Raw genomic sequence first — 20,617 nt, 5'->3', positions numbered from 1 at the left:
CACGCCTCACCTAAAAACCTTCCGTTCACCGTTTATGTGATGGAGTACTTGGTTCCAGTGCAGTTGATTGTAGTGAATTGATTACAGTATTTTGGTTGGAGTGAATTGTTTGAAGTAGCTGATTGCAGTAGATTTGTTGCCTCAGCTGGTTGAAGCACTTACCTTAGTGATATTGTTTGCAGTAAATTTGCATGTTTTGCGGTTAAAAGCGTTTGTTTTCGTTTCCTGGATATTTAAGGAGATAAATCAAGGTTAACATAATTTCTTCAACTTGTTTTGAATTCCTTCTTTGCCGCTTGTGGGAAAAATCACGGTCTTTCGTTTTGCCACACTAACTGACAGCTAAGATCACAATGAACCTCCAAGGTAACAAACATCTTCTTGTATAAAAGAAAGGACACTGACAATAAGGTGATCTACAACCATTTCAAGACTTCAAACCACAAGCTCAAGGCAGGCAGCTCCTGATTGGACTTAAAGTTTTCTCTGTACACGTGAGAAAAGGGAGGCACTTCATTTGATTGGTATACACCAGCTGGTGAACGAAAATCTCCTTATCGGCTTTCCAATAAGTACATCCAAGCATATCGAGATAAACGTCACTAATCTCGTACCCAAATCTCACAAATCGAAAACGGCTGTAATTACATTGCATTTCCAAAATACTCTGAACAGTTGGTCTATGTTGGTAAAATTTACCAAAGTACCAAACTAGGAATGCAAAAGGAACAGTCAAAGGTCTCTGTCGAGGCTTGAAAACGGATAAGAAATAACACCTGCAAACGAAGACCACTTCCCATAGAATCAGCGGTAGCTTCAGTGACTAGAATATTTATGACGTATGGCCGAAGACGAAAATTCTTAAGGAATTCCTTTCGCGAGCTGGCCACGTCTCTAGAAATCACCTCGCGATCCTTCAAAAAATAGACATTAACGAAAGAGTAAGAAGAAACCATGACGTTGAAATTAGGGTCCCCCGTTCCCGTTACAAACGTGTAACATAACACTAACTATGGAATTAATAAAGGACGTTACGCGAAGTTCGATAATATTTAAAGGTGTAATCATCTGAACCTACAGGTTCCATTCACTGGGGCAGACCATGTTTGTATGCAGCCAGGGCTTTTCTCTTCTCCACGGTGACAGGTATCAATTCTACCGAGTGAGCCTCGAACCAGTCTGTCGACTTGCTAGCCTTCTTACTTAAGGTGGACATGGTGGCATTGTAAACAGCTTCCCTGAAGTTTTCCCATCTTTCGCCGGCATTTGCACTAGACCAGCCTGAGAGAGTATCCTCTAACGCACGTGCAAATTCCTCCACTTTTCCCTGGTTTTACCTTGCTGCACACCAAAGAGAGGTCAGTGTCACAATCAGCGCTCTGGTAGCTGCGCGTGAGCTTGATGCTGGGTAGGCTCTTCAGTAGCGTAGTTGGGGTCTGCTTGTGGGACGTTTCTCCTGTACCAATTCTCTGTAGAGGAGATCCTCAGGGATCCGGCCGTCATCCATTCTCACCAGGTAACCAAGCCAGCGCATGCGTCTCTGCACTGCCATCAGAAGAATCCCCGCAAAAGGGCCATTGTTCATCCTTGGTGATTTCAACGCCAGAGTGGGTGTCGATCATAACTCCTGCCCTATCTGTTTAGGGCAGTTCCGCACTAGGAAAATGAATGAAAACGGGCAACGCCTACTGGAATTCTGCTGCCATCATGGCCTCTACATCAGCAGCACATTCTTCAATGTGACGCATCGACGCATAGTCTCTTGGAGACATCCCCGATACAAGAACTGGCACGTCTTCAAGTAGAGACCTGAGGGCCATGAGCATTGGCTTGTCCAGCCACGCCTGACTCTGTATCGGATTGAACATCCGGAGCGCGACTCCATAGTTTTGTTAGACTGACGAGTACCTATTAATCATCTAAAGAGTTAAAATACTTCGGTTCTTGATAGGTTATGGCAAATCGTTTTGCATTTGTTCTAATGAAGAGTAAGTTATAAGTATGAGCATTTCTTCCACTGTATCCAAAAGCAGTACTGTTTAGCAAAAATAACTTATGAAACCTTTAATGTAGGATGGAGTGCTTGTGAGAATACATGAACTGATTTGCTTTATTCTATGAAGCGAATGTCATGAAATTTCAGCATTCCAGATTCCTTAAAAATAGGGTTTGAGAGTGGATTTACTTTCGGCAATTGGTACTATTATTGGCTCCGCGTTAGTCCTATCCCAAATTTTGTCGTTGCTGTTGGTCTCTGGCCACCTAACCCATAGTATGTTTGGTGGATGTTGCGACGTTCACTCTCCAGGGTCCCGTTGTTCAAAGCCCGATTAAGCTAATCCTGGATTAACAACAACTTTGGTTCGAGTTTAATTACACTGCATAAAGATTTTTCAAAAATATTTTTGTCTCTCAGTTTTGACGTTGACTATTCTTTGCCACTAGCTTAACATTAGAGGTTAAAAACAATTTTAACGAGCGCTGGAACAGAAAACCTCGGTTAACTTTTAATCGTGGATTAACGTTAATCGGCTGTCGAACAACCGGGCCCAGATCTTTGCATGTAGCGGGGATGGCGCAGTTGCACTCGTCTCGCAACGGGGTTCTCGTTTTCGTTCCATGAGTTTTTCTCTGGATACTGAGGTTTTCTTCCTCCACCAAAACCAAAATGTATTGTTCCAATACGACCTTACAGGTTTGAACCAATGCATAGCCAATTTCCATTTATTTATGTGAAACAAGTTTATTCAAAAATTCAAACAATGATCTATTGTGGAAGGTTTGGAGTTATGTTGTATGTTGCAATGTTGCAATGCACACATCTCGGGGCTCAGAAGCATAAGGCGGAGGGACTTTGACATTGTTGTTCAAGATCCTCAGTTTGTTTCTGGCCAGTTAGTACAAAGCTTTAGAATCCCATAATAGGCTAAGGGCATTCACAGCTCTCAAACGTCTAGTCCGCTAACCAATCTTTATTCAGTTGTTTTTCTTCAGTGATAGACACAATACTTTGCAGATAGGTGAACGTTTCTTCTTCTCTGCATGAGATCGTTTCCATTCAGGGTGATGGGCTAGCTGCTGCTGTTTGATCTGGATTTGGAAGTACTTGTGTCATAGGAGACATGTTGATCGATGTTCAGAAAAATATGGCAGTCAGGCATTGGTTACTTTACCATTGTGGATAACATAGGAACCACCATGCTGTTAGGTGAAACAAAAAAGAAAACTAGTGAGATACACCGTACTGCTGTATAAGCTGTGTCTCGCTGCCAAACTTCGATGATATTACAGTATAAATAAAATTTTATTCGATAGACTATAAAATGGTTTACAATGTACATGATATCCCAACTCCTAAACCTGCTTGTTAATCAACCAACTTGTGACTGAAGGATATTCTCGAGGCTATTCCGGTTTTCCGTACCTGTCAAAGGCTTCCTCATTGAAGTCAATCAAAAACCATCATGTGCAGATCCCAGTTATGCTCGTGGCATTTTGTTTTTGCGCAGATGATGGAAAGCGAACACTCGCAATCCTGCCTGTTCGAAATCCACATTTATTTCCAGGGAGTACCTTTCGTGTGATTGGCAATCTCAAATTTCTCTTGTAAACACTGTTTACAATGAAAGCAGGTCAGCTATTGCAATAGTTCCCCAGTTATTCTTCAGTTTAGATATCTACTGTTAATTCCACTGATCTGCTCCTGGTACCTATAAGGCCTTTCAGTGCAGTTAATACTGGAGAGGTAGAGATACCTTCAAGGACCATTTGGGAAGCACTAACATTGCTAACATTGCCATTTATTTTGTGTCCCCAAATTAGTATGGGTTTTCCCAGGCTATAAGGCACTGACACGCTAATAAAGTTCCTATTCTATTCTATTCCTCAGATAGTGATAACTCCCTGTTCGTGTTCAAGAGTGTGCTGAAGTTGAAAATGATTATTTGTCAGTACTCATCCACAAATACGATTTTCTCCCGTCGGTTGCATGCCTTTTGCAAGAATACGGGTTTGTCTTGACGACAGCTGACGCAATCCCACAAAAGACCAACTTACTCCTCGTTCTTTTCCATTTTTGCGCGTGTTACTGCGGACAATAGACTTCTTACCGGCTGGAAGCCTAGGTCATGTTTTACATGATGGCTTTCCGTGGAAAATTACTGGACTAGTATATACTGCGCGCACTAGTCGGTAAAGAAATGAAAACCACCTATTGGGCCACTTAGCTGAAGGGCGAGTCGTGGTGAACTGAGCGGAGGGTTGAGTAAACACCTGACCTGCGGCACACCCCTCGTCTAAGTTAGAGCATCCGAGTCGTGGCGACTTTACGTTCACATGTGAAACACTTTACGTATGCTACATGACCTAACACATGCACTTCACATTTCAAAACCCGCGACCTTCAACGGGTTTGTTTTTTTCTCGAGGTCTTTCTTAACCTAGACTATTTTCTTCAAAAATTTCAAATGAAAAATGGTTTACTCTGTATGAAGTTTTCATACTAGTTCTCTCTTTGCATTGTTTGACTGCAGCATAGGCGTGGTATTGCCTAAACGAGAAATTTTGAAACAAACTAGTATGATAATTCTATTATTGAAACAATTGCTATTGTTCTAAATATTTAGAAACCGGTTTATTGTAAAACCGGTAACCCACATTGTTCCCAGAAATTGTCAAAATATCTGTAACTCTTCAGTGGATTTGTTGCGATAAATCTTGACTGACAACAAGCGTTAACTTATTCAAGCTCAACCTCGTTCCCAGGGTTACGCCACTCGAATTGCTTCCCTACAGCATCTCAATCCTAGTCCTTTCAGAATAAATGTTAGGAAATTTTGCCCAACAATTATTGGATGCTATTACTGGAATGATATTCCTTTATCGATTCGTCAAAAACCAATAAAACAACAGTTTAAACGAGCTCTCTTCCAGTATTATTTTGCTCAGTATTAATCACTGATACACGACCTTGTAAAACGTTTTCTGTCTTTCTTCTCCTCTATTTATAATTAGTTTTCCTTTTTCTCTTTTTCTTTTTTTTATCTTAACAAATATTGTATCATAATTTTAAAGGGCATACAATTAGTTAACTATATTATGCCCTTCTCCACTCCTTTCTTACGCACTGTAACCTTATGTAAAACGATCATGTGGAGTAAATAAAAAATACAAAATACGAAAAGAGGGTTATTCCCTTGTAAACGCGCCCCTCCCCAATTTACAAGGGGAAAACCCTAGGGACGGGTTGATTCAGGCTTTGTTTTAAAAATCACTAAATTTAAATGCAAGAAAATTAAAGATGTAAGAAGTCACTCTGTGTAGAAAATACGTCGAAAGCGGATTAAAACTGGCGGATAAAAGAGAAATCAAATGCCACAACTATATTGCAGTCCGTGCAAATCGGTACATTTTTGGATTACTTCATCAAGAATTCGATAGTTCAAAACGTTCTTTTCTTGAACTCCATTTTTGTGCGCTCACTCCGCATGTTTTTCTCGCTGTTTTAAAAATGTTCTGTAACTTTTGAACGAAATCGAATTAAGCAAAACCCTGACCCTGTTCTTTAGCTTTACCCATGACAATATACAAAGGTTGACAAAATAGCTGAAACAGTGGGATTATAAACCGCTGTCATTTTTGCAAATTATCGTCCATTTGCGGTATGCGTAGGCATGTCCGATGAATTCATTAGTGGTTAAAAAAACCAATCATGCGATGCTCGTCCGCCTTCATCCAAATTCTTGTTCAACCACAACGGATACGTTTACCACGGGGAAGGTGCATGAAGAACAGATGACTTTTGAGAAGATTGTGATTGCCGTTAATAAAGCTAAGAGAACGTGATTCTGGGATAAAAAAAAAAAATTCAACTTGTGAAATAGTCGGAGAAAACTGTTCAATTGGGAGGCGAACATTTTCCAAATCCATCACGGCAATGTGAAAAAGTGTGACCCGGTTGTATGGGTACAATTAACCCTTTAAGCCCTAACAGTGATCAGCATTAAATTTCTCCTGGTAATATCAATGCTTATTCAATCCCAGAGGTCATAAGAATTAAGGATATGATCACCCAAGGTGAATTTTCTTGTTATTTTACTGGATAACGTCTCCCCAGTACTTTTATAAGAAAAGTATGGGGACAAGATAGGAGAATTTGTTCTTTGATATTAGGTGTTTAAGGTTTAAAACCCTCCCCCAAGAGCTCTTGAGGGGCGGGAAGAAGAGAGATCCTGGGAACGTAAAATCCCAAGGCTGTCAAAAGCCCCGGGGGTAGGCTGATGCCCGATCCCCGGAACCAGACATGTGAAAAAATGCCGCACTAACACCGGAGGAGGGGGGGGGGGGGGGCGGGTTAGGGATAGGCGCTACTGGAATTGACTGGTGCATAATGACAATACAACTCCACATTAAATTTTCTGTCCAAAAATGGACAAGACCGACACCGCCTTTATTCACAACACTCGATCTGTTTACAGCTACACAGTAGCAACTATTAGTCTCTCTAGCTCTTACGAGAACCGTACACAATAACGTATACTATCGCATAAATACACCAAACCCAGATATACATGCATGGTCTACAAAATGCGACGACCTTTGGATGCTACACCATGCAAAAAGGCCGTCTGACCAACAACCTGGGACATGCAACACTAGCCCATATATAGTGCCACTCAAATTTGGCGATTCTATTAGTAAAGCCTTCAACTATCTGTAGAAAACTATGGTTTACGTGAAAGCTTCGTGAAAGCTACTGCTCAGTTCATTCTTGTGGTACTGTTCTTAATTCTGTACGAGGAGGTTCAATTGTTTTAGTAATCCGGTGAACCATTCAAACGAACGTTTAAACTGAGTAGTATTTTCCCGTGGTACTGCTTATGCTCTGCGAGATACTTCTAACATGTTAGGCTGTAGACTGGATGGAATTGACTTTGTGGTTTATAAAGCAATTCCGTTTACTGCGCACGACCCTTAACATTTAGGGAAAGTCGCAGGGAAATAAAAGTCTAACAACTGCTCAAGTTGACTTGCAGGCCCTAGAGAAAAACCCTTGAAGCACAGTAGAAAACAAACAACAAACTCAAACTACATATAGCGTCCAGGAGACGAGTGCTATCAGCACTGAGCCTTCCCTAAATTACGACCATTGATATGAATGCAGTTGAGAGGTAACCTTCCCTTTGGTGCTGTTGGTTTCCCGGTGGTTTGCCTCAAACAATAGGGATGAACAGCCTGGTATATTTCAGAGCAAAACGAAATTTTTCGCTTTATAATTTCGCGAGCTTATGAGTAAAAAGTTTTAACCAAGTTTGAATTAAAAAGCAGCCGCCAGTCAGAGGCACTTCGTGCAGTGTGATACCATCAGTATTCTTAACTAATTGCTCAGACGTCCTTTGCTATGGAAAGCATGTAGTCCACGAGAAAGGTCGATCGCTTTCTCAAACATGCAATGGTAGTCACACTCTGTAACAAACGTAAACATTTCCATGTTTTTTTTCTTATTTGGACATGAATTATCGGTCAAACCGAATTGTCATGATTGTGGCCTGTGTGGCAGGAAAAGAGTGGGGAGGTACAAGGGAATAGAACTGCATAATGAAGGAGACAACATGGCTGCCTGCAATGTTATTTAACCATTTCAACTTAACAGGTGCCAAAAGTTCGAAAAGGTAATCGACGCAACAAGAAATTGTCGGCCTACAACACTCCAAACTCAACATTGACACAAAGTATAGGTTTTATAAAACACTTATCGGACGAACGTATGAAAAAAAAACAAAAAAACAAAAACTAACTAACAAACATAATTAGACAGTAGTATGTTCTGTTAACATTACAGACATTGGACCTTATTTGCTTGAAATTGGCGCAGTCCTAATTTTCCTACATTTGACCAGCAGATGTAAATCTTTGTCAATCAAACCCTTCACTGACTTGGTCAGAAAAATTTGACAAAACTGTCCTCAGTAAAAGAGATGACTATTTCTATTGAACTTAAAAATCGAAGTAAAATGTGACTCTGGTGAGCAGATTTCTGAAAGACTAGTTATCTTCAACTCTGCTGCACCTGATAAAATATTGACTTTTGACCTGCAATGGGTGCGTCTCTGAATGTAATGATGAATGGAGGCTTTGATGTTCTCAAAAGAGCCAGCTCTTTTGAACATTTAGTCTCTGGTTCAGTGGTGTTGCCAGATTTCATCAAATCCACTGAAGCTAAGCACTCCTCTTTGAACAAAAATAGGATTGTTGAAATTCCTTTGGCTGTGATTGGTTAGTTTTATATGTCTTAGATAATTTTGACAGCCAGACATTTCAGATGTAAATCTCCTCACACTTTGCTTTCTATTCCCCCTCCATCTCCCCATTTCTTACCTGTCACAGACTGTCATGATTAAAGTTACCTGTGTTATATATCGATTCCAGTAGCTATGCTATCATAATTATCCCCTTTTGGAGTGAGAAAAATATATTCATAATCAGTTATAGACCAAATAAAACACTCTGTTATTCACTTGAACGCAAGATAAAGGTAATTGGGAGGAAAATTTCAAAAAAATGTGTTTACAAAATGAGATGAAACAAGTACTGATCTCCCTTGCCTGCAAGATGCGGTTTATTTGCCAAATACAAAGCGTGATTGTGTCCATGCTTTATGCCAGATGTCTTGCGCTTCACACTGGGCTAAACAAACACCTGTTGTGCAGGCTATGATCCCTTACTCATAGCTTTGAGGAGATCTACTGGGGTTTGCAGCAAATCCAACTTGCAAAGATTTGTGTACAACCCCCTTAAACTACGTAATGTGGTTGTTTCAAGGGCACCCAACGAGAACATCAAAGCAAAGTAGTTAAAATATTGTTACTCTCATGTCCAAATCAGTTCATGGCCTTTTAAAAGGCAAATTTGAGTAAACAGTTTTAGATGTTCAGATTCCTTAGTTGAAAAGTTAATTTGTCAAAAATTTTAGAGAACAGAATTTCATTCCCCAAATTTACGAGCTGCCGTTGCCTATCCGAAAATGCTAGCTTGCCTTGGCCCTTTCTTTCTTTCTTTTTTTTTTTTTTTGTACTTTTAACAATGTATTTGCCCCTCTGAAAACAAAAGGGATTAGGTTTTTAGCATTGCAAAAGTTTGAGACGGCCTTTCACTAAAGAAAATGCTGGTCTTTCTTAACAAATTTTTAAGACACGCAATGTCTTTCTGCACAGATATTCCACCGAAACGAACCACTGGGAGCCCCTGTTGTTTTACCCATTAAAAATTTTATCAACGCTGTTTATGCTCTACGTCTGAGCAAGTGAGGTAATCAATCTTCAATGACCTGAAAATAAACATTTACAATTTTTAAACAAATAACTGTTTTACAGTACACACCAAATAAATTGAAGGGGCGAGAGCATAACCTTCTTATGTCGAATTTTAGGCTAATTTTTAGTTTTACTTGAAAGTGTCTGAATGTTTGGATGTGGCCTTCAAGTTAGTCAGAGAACATCACTGTGTTTTTTCCACTGGTTTGTGCACAGTGTCCGAAAAAAATGAGGCCAAAATATTGAGCCAGTGAAAGAAAAAAGTGGAAAAACATGTTTTGGAGCAAGCAACAACAACAACAACAACATTTGCTGTGTGGTGTTCTTTGATTGAATTGAAGACCGCATGTACAAATTCAGGCACTTCAGAACGAAATGAAAAATTAACCTAAATTCAACATAAGATGGTTGTGCTCTCAGCCCTTCAATTACTTTATATGACATTTGAAAGAGACTTCACTTGGATGAACAAACGCCATTTAACTAAGCTGCAACCAAACTCATCTGTTGCCACCTACATTAAGAATACAACAATGTTAAGATATTTTAAGTTAGGATAATATATTGAGGCAGGTTAAGGCACCCCAGTCACAACAGACAACCTTAAACTTTTTCTAAATTTTGACATCTGACTAGAACAGAAAAAAAACATTGGCAGTGCTAGATAGAGCAGTGACTTCAACCTTGACAATTTGAATTTTCTTTTCTCTCAACCTGGGAAGATGTCACAAACATTTTCCCAACATTTTACGGGCACTACACATGTGACATTGCATATTGCTGTATAACTGTTTGTAAAACCTACCATATTTTTTTACAAGGTTTATTACTTTTAAGGCCACTTCTCTGGGGACTAGTAGTATTGATGGGGAGTAGTATTGATGATTTTTTGTACAAGTCAAACTTCAAAATTGAGCAAACATTTAAGGTGGTCTATTGAATGTTTAAAGCACACCCTGGAGAACTCCATTGCAGATCTTAAAGTAGATCTAGAACAACTAACCAAACATTTCTCTTATTTACAGCGATCACTTGCATACATGGTATGAAGCAGTTTTTCACTGGAATCACAGTGAGATTATCTATGGGGCTGACCTTGTGTCATATCTAACAGCTGACACGTGCACAGCACTGGATATTTGATTTTTTGGCTTCTAATTTATTACCATCATCACCGGCAGCAGCCTTCCTCTTGGTGGATCTACCTGGAGTAGCTTTAGGTTCAGCAGGCTTAGTACTCTTTGCCTCTTCATCCTTGATCAAACCATCCACATCTTCAGTGTTATCATCAGTGATTTCTCCTTCAACATCCACGTCTTCATCCTCGTCATCAACGCAAGCTTCTTTCTTCACTGCATCACTATGATCCACTTCTCCATTACTTACCAAATCTATCTTATCGCTTTCCACTTCAGGAATCTTCCCACCAGAAGCCCCGGAGCATTCTGTGTCTGATTCCTCGCCAGAGGTGAATGAAGTCTGCGTTGCCACAGAGACAGGTGAGGCTTGGCTTTCAATGCTTCTCAATTTTGCAACAGGCTTTCTGGCATTTGTGTCATCAAGGGGCTGAGAAGTCTTTGAATTAACACAATTTTGTTGGGAATTTTTGGCAAGTTCCCGTTTAACATCCATTTCCTTCTTTAGGATCACAAGCTTCTGTTTGATGGCATTATTACTGATCTTCAGCAGGTCTCGCTCAGCTTCATAATCACGTTCACGCTTTTTCAGTGTCTGCACAAGAAAATACCAGAGTAATGTTTAAAAAAGTGACCAGTACAAATAGTTAGGGAAGTATGATCTAAAACGCTAGTTGGCAATGCTAAGGAAGATTCTTAGATACACCAGACAAAAATAATTGGAACAACAGAATACCGGAAAAGCTCTAAACCCCTATTAAGCTCCCCCTCTTCAAGGTTCTTGCTACATGCAGGAACCAGTTACCGGTCATTTTAGCGTGTTTTCACGTGGGTCAATGTAATTATTAATTTAGGCAAGGTTAAAATCGAGACAATGCCGGTCAGCAGTTGCCTCTCTGTGCGGCTCAGAGGCGACCTTTGGGGTCTCTGCTGGGGACTCCTCATGGTTTGCTTTGCATTTACCAGCTTGCTAGCCTGTGAGTAAGATCATTTAGCCTGCTTAATTTTCAAGCTTTTTTCCCTTGCGGCCCTCCTTTTGGTAAGTATTGGGTTCAGTAAGGATTCCACTGACTGGTCTCAGTGTGACAGTGCCTTTCGTGGTGGCCACTCACAGGGTTGCCATGGATACCTCCTTCCCTGTGCCTGATTGCCGCCCAGCTCCACCACCCCTTTTTAGGCACCAAGCTCATCTATTATTGATGAGTTTAAACATAAATGTTACCAGCCATCATAAAAAAAATTTTCCGAAATTATTGAAACCGCTTTCAAAATGTGTCATATTTTGAAAAAACTTGCCCTTGTTTTGGGAATTTCCTTTCAAAAATAATGTAAAAACATCCAGCAGATGATATCATATTGAAAATCCATCACCTGTAAAGAAATCTCTCTTGGTTTGTGCATTTTCTTTTGTCAAAAACAACACTGATTTCAAGCTATGCCATGTTTAGTTTCCATTCTTCCTGCGGCCATCCTACTCCCATCATTCCCTGGGAGACGTTCATAACCTTCTTTTACAAATCTTAACAAGAACCCTGCATCTTACCCCTGTTTGGATGTCAGATTTTGTTTTATACTCCCCTACCTCTATAAGCCCTCTCCCTCCCCACATCAGAAAACATAAAATTTATAGAGGATAAAGCACAGCGGCAAAGAAATGAATTTTTATTTTCCGAGTGGTAAAAAAAAAATATTGTTTTTAACATGAGAAAATAATATTCATGTCTTCAAGCCACTGTGTGATTTTCTTTTTATTATATAGACAATTCTATTGCTTGCCACTTTCCACCAACTGTTTGCACAAAACAGCTGTGAAAAAGAGGGCAATGATGTCATTAAGAAGAATAAATATGCTCGGAACTTAGGAAATCACTGCTAGCTTTGGGACTATGTTCTGCTTGCAAAAAAAAATGGTACTATGCTCTGCTTGATTGGCTACCAACAAAATACTATTTTGCTTGTATTATGCTCATGGAAAATTTAATTCCAATAAATACATTATATGGGCTAAAAATACTGTCTCATAAAAATTTTTTTCTTCTCTATTTTAGAGTTTTATATATACAAAAAAAACTTGCATGAACTTTTCCAAACACCTTCATTTACAACTTTTTTACTTAATAGGGCATTTAATTAGTTACTATAGTTATTATAATTAATTTGCATCATTGATGAATTATTTTATTTATTTATGGAATTTTAGAATTGTAATTTTGAACTTCTATTTTATTTTTAATTTAATATTTACTGTAAGGCACAGTTGAATATTTTTATAGAAACTGCGTGGTATAAATTTAAATTTATTATTATTTTATTATTATTACTATTATTATTTATTTCCCGTTCGAAAAGGTGCTATTTTGACTCCAAAAGTGTCGCTGCCACGCACGGCCAAAACATCATGTGATATTTAGCGTATGTGACATCACTTTACTTGATAACAAAACAAAAATGGTGGCAGAGTAAAGCCACTTTGCAGAGCATGCAGTCGTTCTTTTGGAGACGTTGCGCCCGGGGGGGGGGGGGGGGGGGGGTACTCCCCTATATAAGGTATATAGGTATGTGCCGCCCCAAAGGGTACGGTTTTTGAGCCGTTTTGGTCTGAAAACGGGTATAGATTTTGACAATTACGGTCTGAAATCAGGTCGGGTTTTTGGGGCCGGGAACATTTACGAAAGCTTACCAACATATTTTTCTTCTCAGTACGTAACTGGAACGACTAACGGATAGCGAGAAAAAGAAATAGATAAACTATGTCATTCCAGCTTACTTTTACTCCTTGCGTCAACTTCCGTTCGGCACTGATGCATAATTATCAGGTCTGAAAATGGGTATGAATTTTAGAGGTCAGGTCTGAAAACGGGTGTGGAAAATGGCATGTTTAGGTCTGAAATAGGGTCGGGATTTGAAGACCTGGGCGGCACACCCCCACCAAGAATTCCGAGGAGTACCCCCCCCCCACCCCCCGGCGTTGTGCTTAGGATACTGATTTCTTACAATAATACGGAGGAAGAATGCCCAAACTTCTTCTGAACCAGCAGTTTGGGACAAAAGCGTCAACGTAATTGTATTTAAAGCGATTCAAGGTCTCCTAGTCTGCTACTCGAAGTTTCGGTGTTTTTTGGCTTGAAGCTTTTGCTACAGCTTCAAACAGCACTCGTGGTTTTGAGGGATCCGTCTCAGTGTGAGATATAACTCAAGTGGAAGGCCAACACATTATATCATTTGAAAAACAGGACAGGTAATTCCGTGGTTATTGTCAAATTCGGCGTGATGCTGCAACGCGCGACAAGCGTGTGGTCTTCAGTGTAAATAAGACACAATATTATAAATTTTGTGAGACAGTTGATTAATTATTTTGATAGTACCTTTCGACATCTGACTGCACTTGTAGTCAGTTTCGTCCATTGGGATCTGTTTAAAATTCTTATGGAGCTTTTAAGATTCATTACTGGTTAGTAAATTCCCAAAATTAATTTAGGAGTTCAAGTTTAGAAAACAAATCCTGATCAGTTGCAGAGAAGAGACAATAAATCAACTTCAAATCAATGTTGATTCTGGGATGGAAATTATTCCCATTATTACCAACAAATGACAAGAACCAAAGATCTCCGAGAACATGTATTTACAAAATTAACATTTAATAGCTCTTCTCGCAAGTTCACAAATAATGAGACGCCATCCCTTTTCGTTCACCCCGAGTTTAATATGTCTCTGCTCATCCTCTATCTCAACACCCATATGAAATTGGTATTCAAATATAAAGTAAGAGCATTCAGTTTCCTGTATGAATTAACCGTTAGGATCGGTTGTTGTTTTTCTGCTCGTAAAAGCTAAAAGTTGAACAGGAGGCTTTTGCCTAAATGCTAACAGAATTCAATACACAGTCGCTTCCACTGTGCACAGATGACGATTGTCAAAAATCAACATGGTTCAACATGTGAACTCTCCAATTTCCACTGTTTTAACTGTCGAGTACTACTTAGAAGTTATTCTTTTGATTTACTGCTTCTGAAAACAGCAGACTAGAGTCTTAAATTCATACATGTGGTCGCCATTGAAAAAAAACAAAAAACAAAAACAAATGATGATTTGCTTTGACATTACACAGGTAGGGATGATTGGGCCGACAACCAGAACAATAGACCCCTTATAGGAGAGAGCAGAATTTGTGCAGATTTGTAGCTACCATGAAAAAGATACCAAGCCCAATTTTAGACATGGGCTGCCCTCAGGGCATCCAGCGTAAAAATGAGCCAAACTATTTGTCCTACATAGTTTTGTACTTTTTGGCCTTCTCCTTCAAGCTCTGAGCAACTGAGCCACAGGACCCAGTACCAAGCTCCCTCTCTTTCCCACTTTCCCCTCATTCTCAGGCCTTAAGGCTTGCTTGCAATTGGCCTATTCTATTGGAATTAAACTTTCTGCTCTGGAGGCCTAATTATACTCAAAAATCTGCTGACCTCATGTACCCAAGCCTGACCACTGTAGGATCTTTAAAGTCTTGCCTTGACACAATATCGTTGAGTATTGTGCAGACTTCTTGCTATTATTTCACATGCATTCACGACTCAATGAAAACTAATGACTGTGTTCCTTCTTTACTCTTGGAAAGCTAATGATAGTAAGGCTGCTTAGATTAATGTGCTAGATTGCTTGGAGACTTTTTTACCTGTGGATTGCACACTACAGTCAACTCTCGCCTTTTGGACACCTCCCTATTACGGGCACCCCAATAACACGCACAGCAGCTAAATCCCCGGCAAAAATAAATTACAGATGTTTGACTGAAATAAATTCCTGCTATTATGGTCTCCTGCTATTAAGAGCACTAACTCGTGGTCCTGAGGGTGTCTGCAATAAAGGGAGCTGACTGTACAAGAAATTTTTTAAATTCCTTGATGAGCAATACAAAGTTCACTCTTAATTTCAGTCTGGTGCACAGCAACATTTATAAGCACGCCATCAAAAAGGTCAATATTCAAATTTGTTTGGTTATATTTTTAGTGATGAGTTAATCTAGCCACTTTTAGGGACTTATTGGAGGGGGTAAGGTGGGTGAGGAAATGTGAAGCCTTGTAGTTTTCACTAGTGATTTAAGGGGCTCTTAACTTTGAGATTTTTTATAGGACTTGGTTTTATCACAAGGATTGCTTTATAAAGTAATACCTTCATACATGACATTGACTAATCACAAACAAGTGCAACTACAGTCTCAGTTTCACTAACAACACAAAATAGAAAAAAATTCTCAGTTTTCAAGAAACACCTCAAAGACAATGTTGAGGAAAGAGCTGAGCAAACTGCCTTGCGAGGAATTGGGTCAGTTATCTCCTCAAGTGTGCGGTTGAGTTTTCATGAGATTTTCACCTCGCAAGGCGAAATCTCAAATATCAAACATGACAGATATTTTCCTCACGGCCTTGCGAGGCGAAAAACTCACGAAAACTCAACCGCACACATGATGAAACAGCTGAGCTGATCGCCTCGCAAGGCAGTTTGCTCAGCTCTTTCCTCAAGTGTGCGGCAGGCCTTATAAAAGTGAGTGAGCAGACGAAAATTGACCAGACTTCTAAAAATATGTGGCAGTACTACAAACATTTTGAATCGGGTTAATTTTCACCCGGTACTAGACCAACAGGAAGACAAATGGGCCAAAAATTTTTAAGGTGTAACTTGGCCCATACCACTGAACATACTTGTTGGGCTGATAAAATCGGTATGCATACATTGGCCTTTACATGCAAAATTATTGATTACCTTGTTTGGAAAAAAAAAACAATTCTCAACAAGCATAAACTTGGATTAAATCAATGCCAACATGTTGTACATTTTTTTACAATTTCATGACAATGCCATAATAAAATCAAAACACATTTCAATGTTTTCTTTAATTGTTGTCCTTGACTGTTTATCCATAATGCTCAAGTACTAGCTATGCAACAAATGGTAACCGTACCCGGCGTGATTTCAAGCATTAGTGTCCTACTTAAAACCCAGACATCAACCCATCACATACCTTTTATAAACAAAAGCAGCATACATAATTACCAAGGATGACAACCCATGGTGTGTACAAAAGACAAAATAATTCCACATCATCACCACGGTGTTGAACAAGAATTTTTCATCGAGACGCAAGGAATTGCACTTCTTTCACTGAGAGTAAACCATTTCAGAGTTGAGAAGATAACTGGCTTCATTTATTCCCTTGAAAGGGCTTTTGTAGCACTCAGTTGATTTGTAAACATGGGAATAATTCACCAAAGAGGAAATGTGCAAATTTTTTTAGTCATCGGATGTGGAGGCATTCCAAACTACGCAAAAACCTACTCGACCGTGAAAATCAAAACAGAGAAAACGTTGATCCAGCGCGTGACACGCGCGGGACAGGAAGATAATACCGACCGCAAAACACCAGATATTCACTTTCAGCTAAAATTTAGGGATAATATGGCGAACTATTGCCAAATACATTGAATTCACGTGATATACGACTGAGTGGGTGTTAAGTTGACGTGCCGTTAAATGCAACGCTCCCACACCAAGAGAAAGAGCAGTTTTGGACGCCTAACGACAAATTTCGAGTTTAACTGATGATCGAAATTATTTATTTTTGATACTCGAGCTTGTCGCAAACAAAATTTTTAGTGTTAACTTGGCGTAAAGGTCAATCAAAAGTAAGAAATTTGTCCAATGTGAAATCCACTTTACTCAGCGGACTGTTGTGCCTAAACTTGTTCGCATTCAGTACAATAGCTATTCAAATTCAAATTAGCCTCACACTTACCGACACCTTCAAATAAACCCGTACTTTCACTGTCAAAGCTCGGTCTATAGAAACAAATTATGCTCACCTGGATGTGTTTCAATGCACTTCTCAAGATGTTCAAGTTCGATGTTTTCTTATCTTCCAGAGAAGGAACTTCTCTCTTCAGAACATCGAAGCATTCTTTTAAGTGTGCGCGTCTAAATGTGCAAATACAAATAAGCAATTATAAATTCCTCTTCTGCTCGACCGCTCGCTCGCCCACCCGATCCCGTATCGGTACTTACTCTGATGTACATGATTTTCAAACAGAATCGCGGTTTCTTACAAATCAACGCATCCCTCAAAATTAATTTTTGGGTTTTCAGCGGAAAGAAGGAATAACAAGGAAATGGGTTTGACTACCAAAGCGCTAAAGTTTTCAATCGAAGGCGCAGAGGAGCTAACAGAACGGCCATCTTCAAGAAAATGCTTAGCGTGCATGTACGTTTCAGGAAACTTAATTCACTGAAAATCGATCTTGTACAGCTGAAAATCACACTGACCTGTTCTTCTCTAGTTTGTTGTGTGTTTCCCTGGTCCCTGCCCTGTATTAGAAAACATATGTCATGAACAAGTTTGCCTCTTGTCCGACAAGAACAAACAACCGCTCGGTTTCGCGAAACGACAACAACCCAACACTTACCCGCCTGGTCTGCGACGTCTCTCGAGGCTCTCGCATTCCGAAATCGCTCGCCGCCTTTCCGTGTGGACGGATGTAGAGTGATGAACTAAAACAAAAGGAGATAAAAAGCAGGCAGTGGTTTAGAAGAATTGTCGTGATGGCAGACACCATTTCAAAACAGCAGAGCGTCTTCGCACACCAACTGAATATTTGCACATGGCTACTCGACCGTACCACGTGCGATCGCAGAATCATCTTTCGTTGTTCCTCTGGAGGAGGATTCTAAAAACTTAGCAGCTTCTAGCAGCGTGTCCAAACTCATAATCGCGACGAGCGAACAACCCGCGATTTCTCCCTGACGATGTCTGGCAGCGTACAACGTATCCCACCCGACTGGCCCTCGATCACTCCATGTGCACTCACAACTAACAACAACACGAAAACGAACAAAAGATCTCGAAGTGCTGGAACGCAGAAATTCGGGCTTTGATTGACAGTTGAATCAACGTGATCCAATCGGAAGCCTCATTTAGGAAATACGTCATCGTTCGTGACCCACGTGGCCAGACGTGTAGAGCCATGTGGCTCGGCCTCGATCCCACGTGTACACAAACACACCCATGATTTTTAATGCAAATTTATTCAGGATACATTTTAATGCAATATACATAGATGCTCTCCCTGCTCTACCGGTTTTCCGTCGAAGAGTGATAGGCCTTGACCTTGGCCTTGGCAGTTGGGGCACGAAAGGGGAGAGGATACCAGAAGTGTTCCTAAGGATACTCAAAGGTGTTTTAAAAAAATCTGGCGTGATCTCTTGCCCTGTTGTTCTCAAATTTCTTGTTCTACAAATAGAGTTCGGAAATGCTAAATATAATATCAAACCAGTTTTAAAATCACTTCAAGGCTGCCACACGCAGCTAAGGCGGAGTGTACATATCCTGTGTAGCTCTTCTTTTCTACTCTTGTCTTCTAGTGCCAGGAAACTCTCGATTGTTTTGGTAGACTAATTCTTAAAAAATAATAATAATTTATTTTAAAAATTGAAAGATATAGGTAACATATAACGGTGGGGGTGATATAGTTACCATTTTTATTTTAATTTTGGTTCAAAGTCCAAATTTAATCAAGTTCAAATACCCTCCCCCCCCCCCCCCCCCTCAAGGGTTTGTCACGCAAGCTATTTTCCTTCCGTGCGCCATTCCATGGGAAGGGAGGGGGGAGGGAGTTGGTAATCCCCCATGTAAGCTATGTAGGTATGTGCGGGGCCAAAGGGATTGTTTTTTGAGCCGTTTTGGTCAGAAATAGAGTATAGATTGTACCTTCTCACTTAGCTTTCTTATCCCATCAACACATTGTAACACTGCCAGCTGCCCAAATCATTGGTCATGGTGCACTGAATATTCGTCGTCCGTAGTCACCAGGACCCAATTGTTCAAAGCGCGATTAAAATAATCCTGGGGCAACGTGAAGTTTGATTAAAATTATTTATTAATCAATAAACATTTTTCCGAAACATTGTTGCTCTTCAGTTTTGACTTAGAGTTTTCTTTACCTTTAGCTCAAAGTCAGCTTTTAAAAACATTTTTAACGAGCGAGATATCGAACAACCGGGCCCAGATATCCTGCGATAATATACCTATTTGTCCTATTTTGGTGTGTCGGGGAGAAAAATGACAAAATAAGGATCGTCTCCAGCTTTTCTGCAATAAATCTGTGCTTTGTTTTCACTGTGTTGAATAATAAAACAATTATCCTGCTCAATCTTGCAGAATATCCCCTGATTTTAGCCAACTCGGCCTATGGCCTCGTCGGCTAAGTATCAGGTGACATTCCGATTTCGTAGATACTGGGGACTTTATGCAACCACGACGGCAACGCCAACGAAAACGTTACTTGAAAATACAACTTCGTGTTACTTGTACTACTCTGCCCTTATTCCAATTCGTTCAAATTCTACAATCTGGCCGAACTATCCAGAAACAGAATTGGTGGGAACGGTCTTCAAGTTAGCACAGAGAATGAAAATTTACTGTCTTGTGCTCACGCTCTCCAAAAAACCTTGAATTTGGGCATTTCACATTGTTGTTTGTGTTTGACGAAATGTATCAAAACTGATTTGTAATGCACGTGCACAGCATTGTTTAACTCGTTAAGCCTTTTCTTCATTGACGTTTTCGTTGCCTCCGGGGTCGTGTTTGCGCAAAGTCCCTAATTATTAATATGAACGTTATCAAAATACTAGTTGTTCGATCAGCCTACAGTAGCATCAAACCGAAATATCGGGCAAAAATTTGTTTTTTTAAAAAACAAATATATTTCAGTTATTCTAGCTTTTGTTGTTTGTTCTATCAAGCTCGTCACCTCCGCCGTTGGGATCAGTCTGCCGTTAATACTTTGTATTTGAGATAATTTGCTGATCCAGGTCTACAAGTGATCCGGCACCACTCATTGGTTTGTCGCTGTGGAATTGCAGATTTTATTGTATTCAATACAGTAGCATCCACATTTGAAGTTTTTTTATATATATAATTTAACCATTGTGTTCTTAAAGTCTGAAAAGGGGTACGAATTTTATGAATCCTAGAAACCAGGTCTGAAAATGGGGCGAATTTTAGAGGCCTGGTCTGAAAAAGGGTACCAAAAAATTAGACATTTTGATCTGAAATAGGGTGAGGGTTTGGACTGAACCCTGAGCCTTACACCTTGACCAAAAATTCCCCCAAGAGTGTCAGCTTTC

The 20,617-nt window shown here is 39.9% G+C and overlaps 1 protein-coding gene across 1 annotated transcript; it reads right to left on the bottom strand.

Annotated features, from left to right (window-relative positions):
- Positions 1–6,407: 6,407 nt before the first annotated feature.
- LOC146476522 (uncharacterized) lies at positions 6,408–18,324 on the bottom strand. Its single transcript, XM_085114393.1, has 5 exons — positions 18,112–18,324; positions 17,899–17,983; positions 17,759–17,800; positions 17,302–17,413; positions 6,408–11,042 (listed from the first exon to the last, which is right to left on the bottom strand). The coding sequence occupies exons 1-5, from the start codon at positions 18,197–18,199 to the stop codon at positions 10,419–10,421; spliced, it is 951 nt and encodes a 316-aa protein (XP_084970519.1). The 5' UTR covers positions 18,200–18,324; the 3' UTR covers positions 6,408–10,418.
- Between the last annotated feature and the right edge of the window lie 2,293 nt (positions 18,325–20,617).

The sequence above is a fragment of the Pavona decussata genome, unplaced genomic scaffold, assembly GCF_977016875.1.
Source record: "Pavona decussata unplaced genomic scaffold, jaPavDecu1.1 SCAFFOLD_76, whole genome shotgun sequence".
In the NCBI taxonomy this organism is placed as follows: domain Eukaryota; kingdom Metazoa; phylum Cnidaria; class Anthozoa; order Scleractinia; family Agariciidae; genus Pavona; species Pavona decussata.
This window is presented reverse-complemented; position numbering and strand designations above follow the sequence as displayed.

Excerpts from the sequence above, each read along its gene's own strand:
- LOC146476522 (XM_085114393.1), bottom strand. The coding sequence starts at position 18,199 with ATGAGTTTGGACACGCTGCTAGAAGCTGCTAAGTTTTTAGAATCCTCC. Across the intron at positions 17,801-17,898 it reads AGACGTCGCAGACCAGGCGG|GGCAGGGACCAGGGAAACAC; the intron begins GTAAGTGTTGGG and ends TTTCTAATACAG. Across the intron at positions 17,414-17,758 it reads AACAAACTAGAGAAGAACAG|ACGCGCACACTTAAAAGAAT; the intron begins GTCAGTGTGATT and ends TTGCACATTTAG.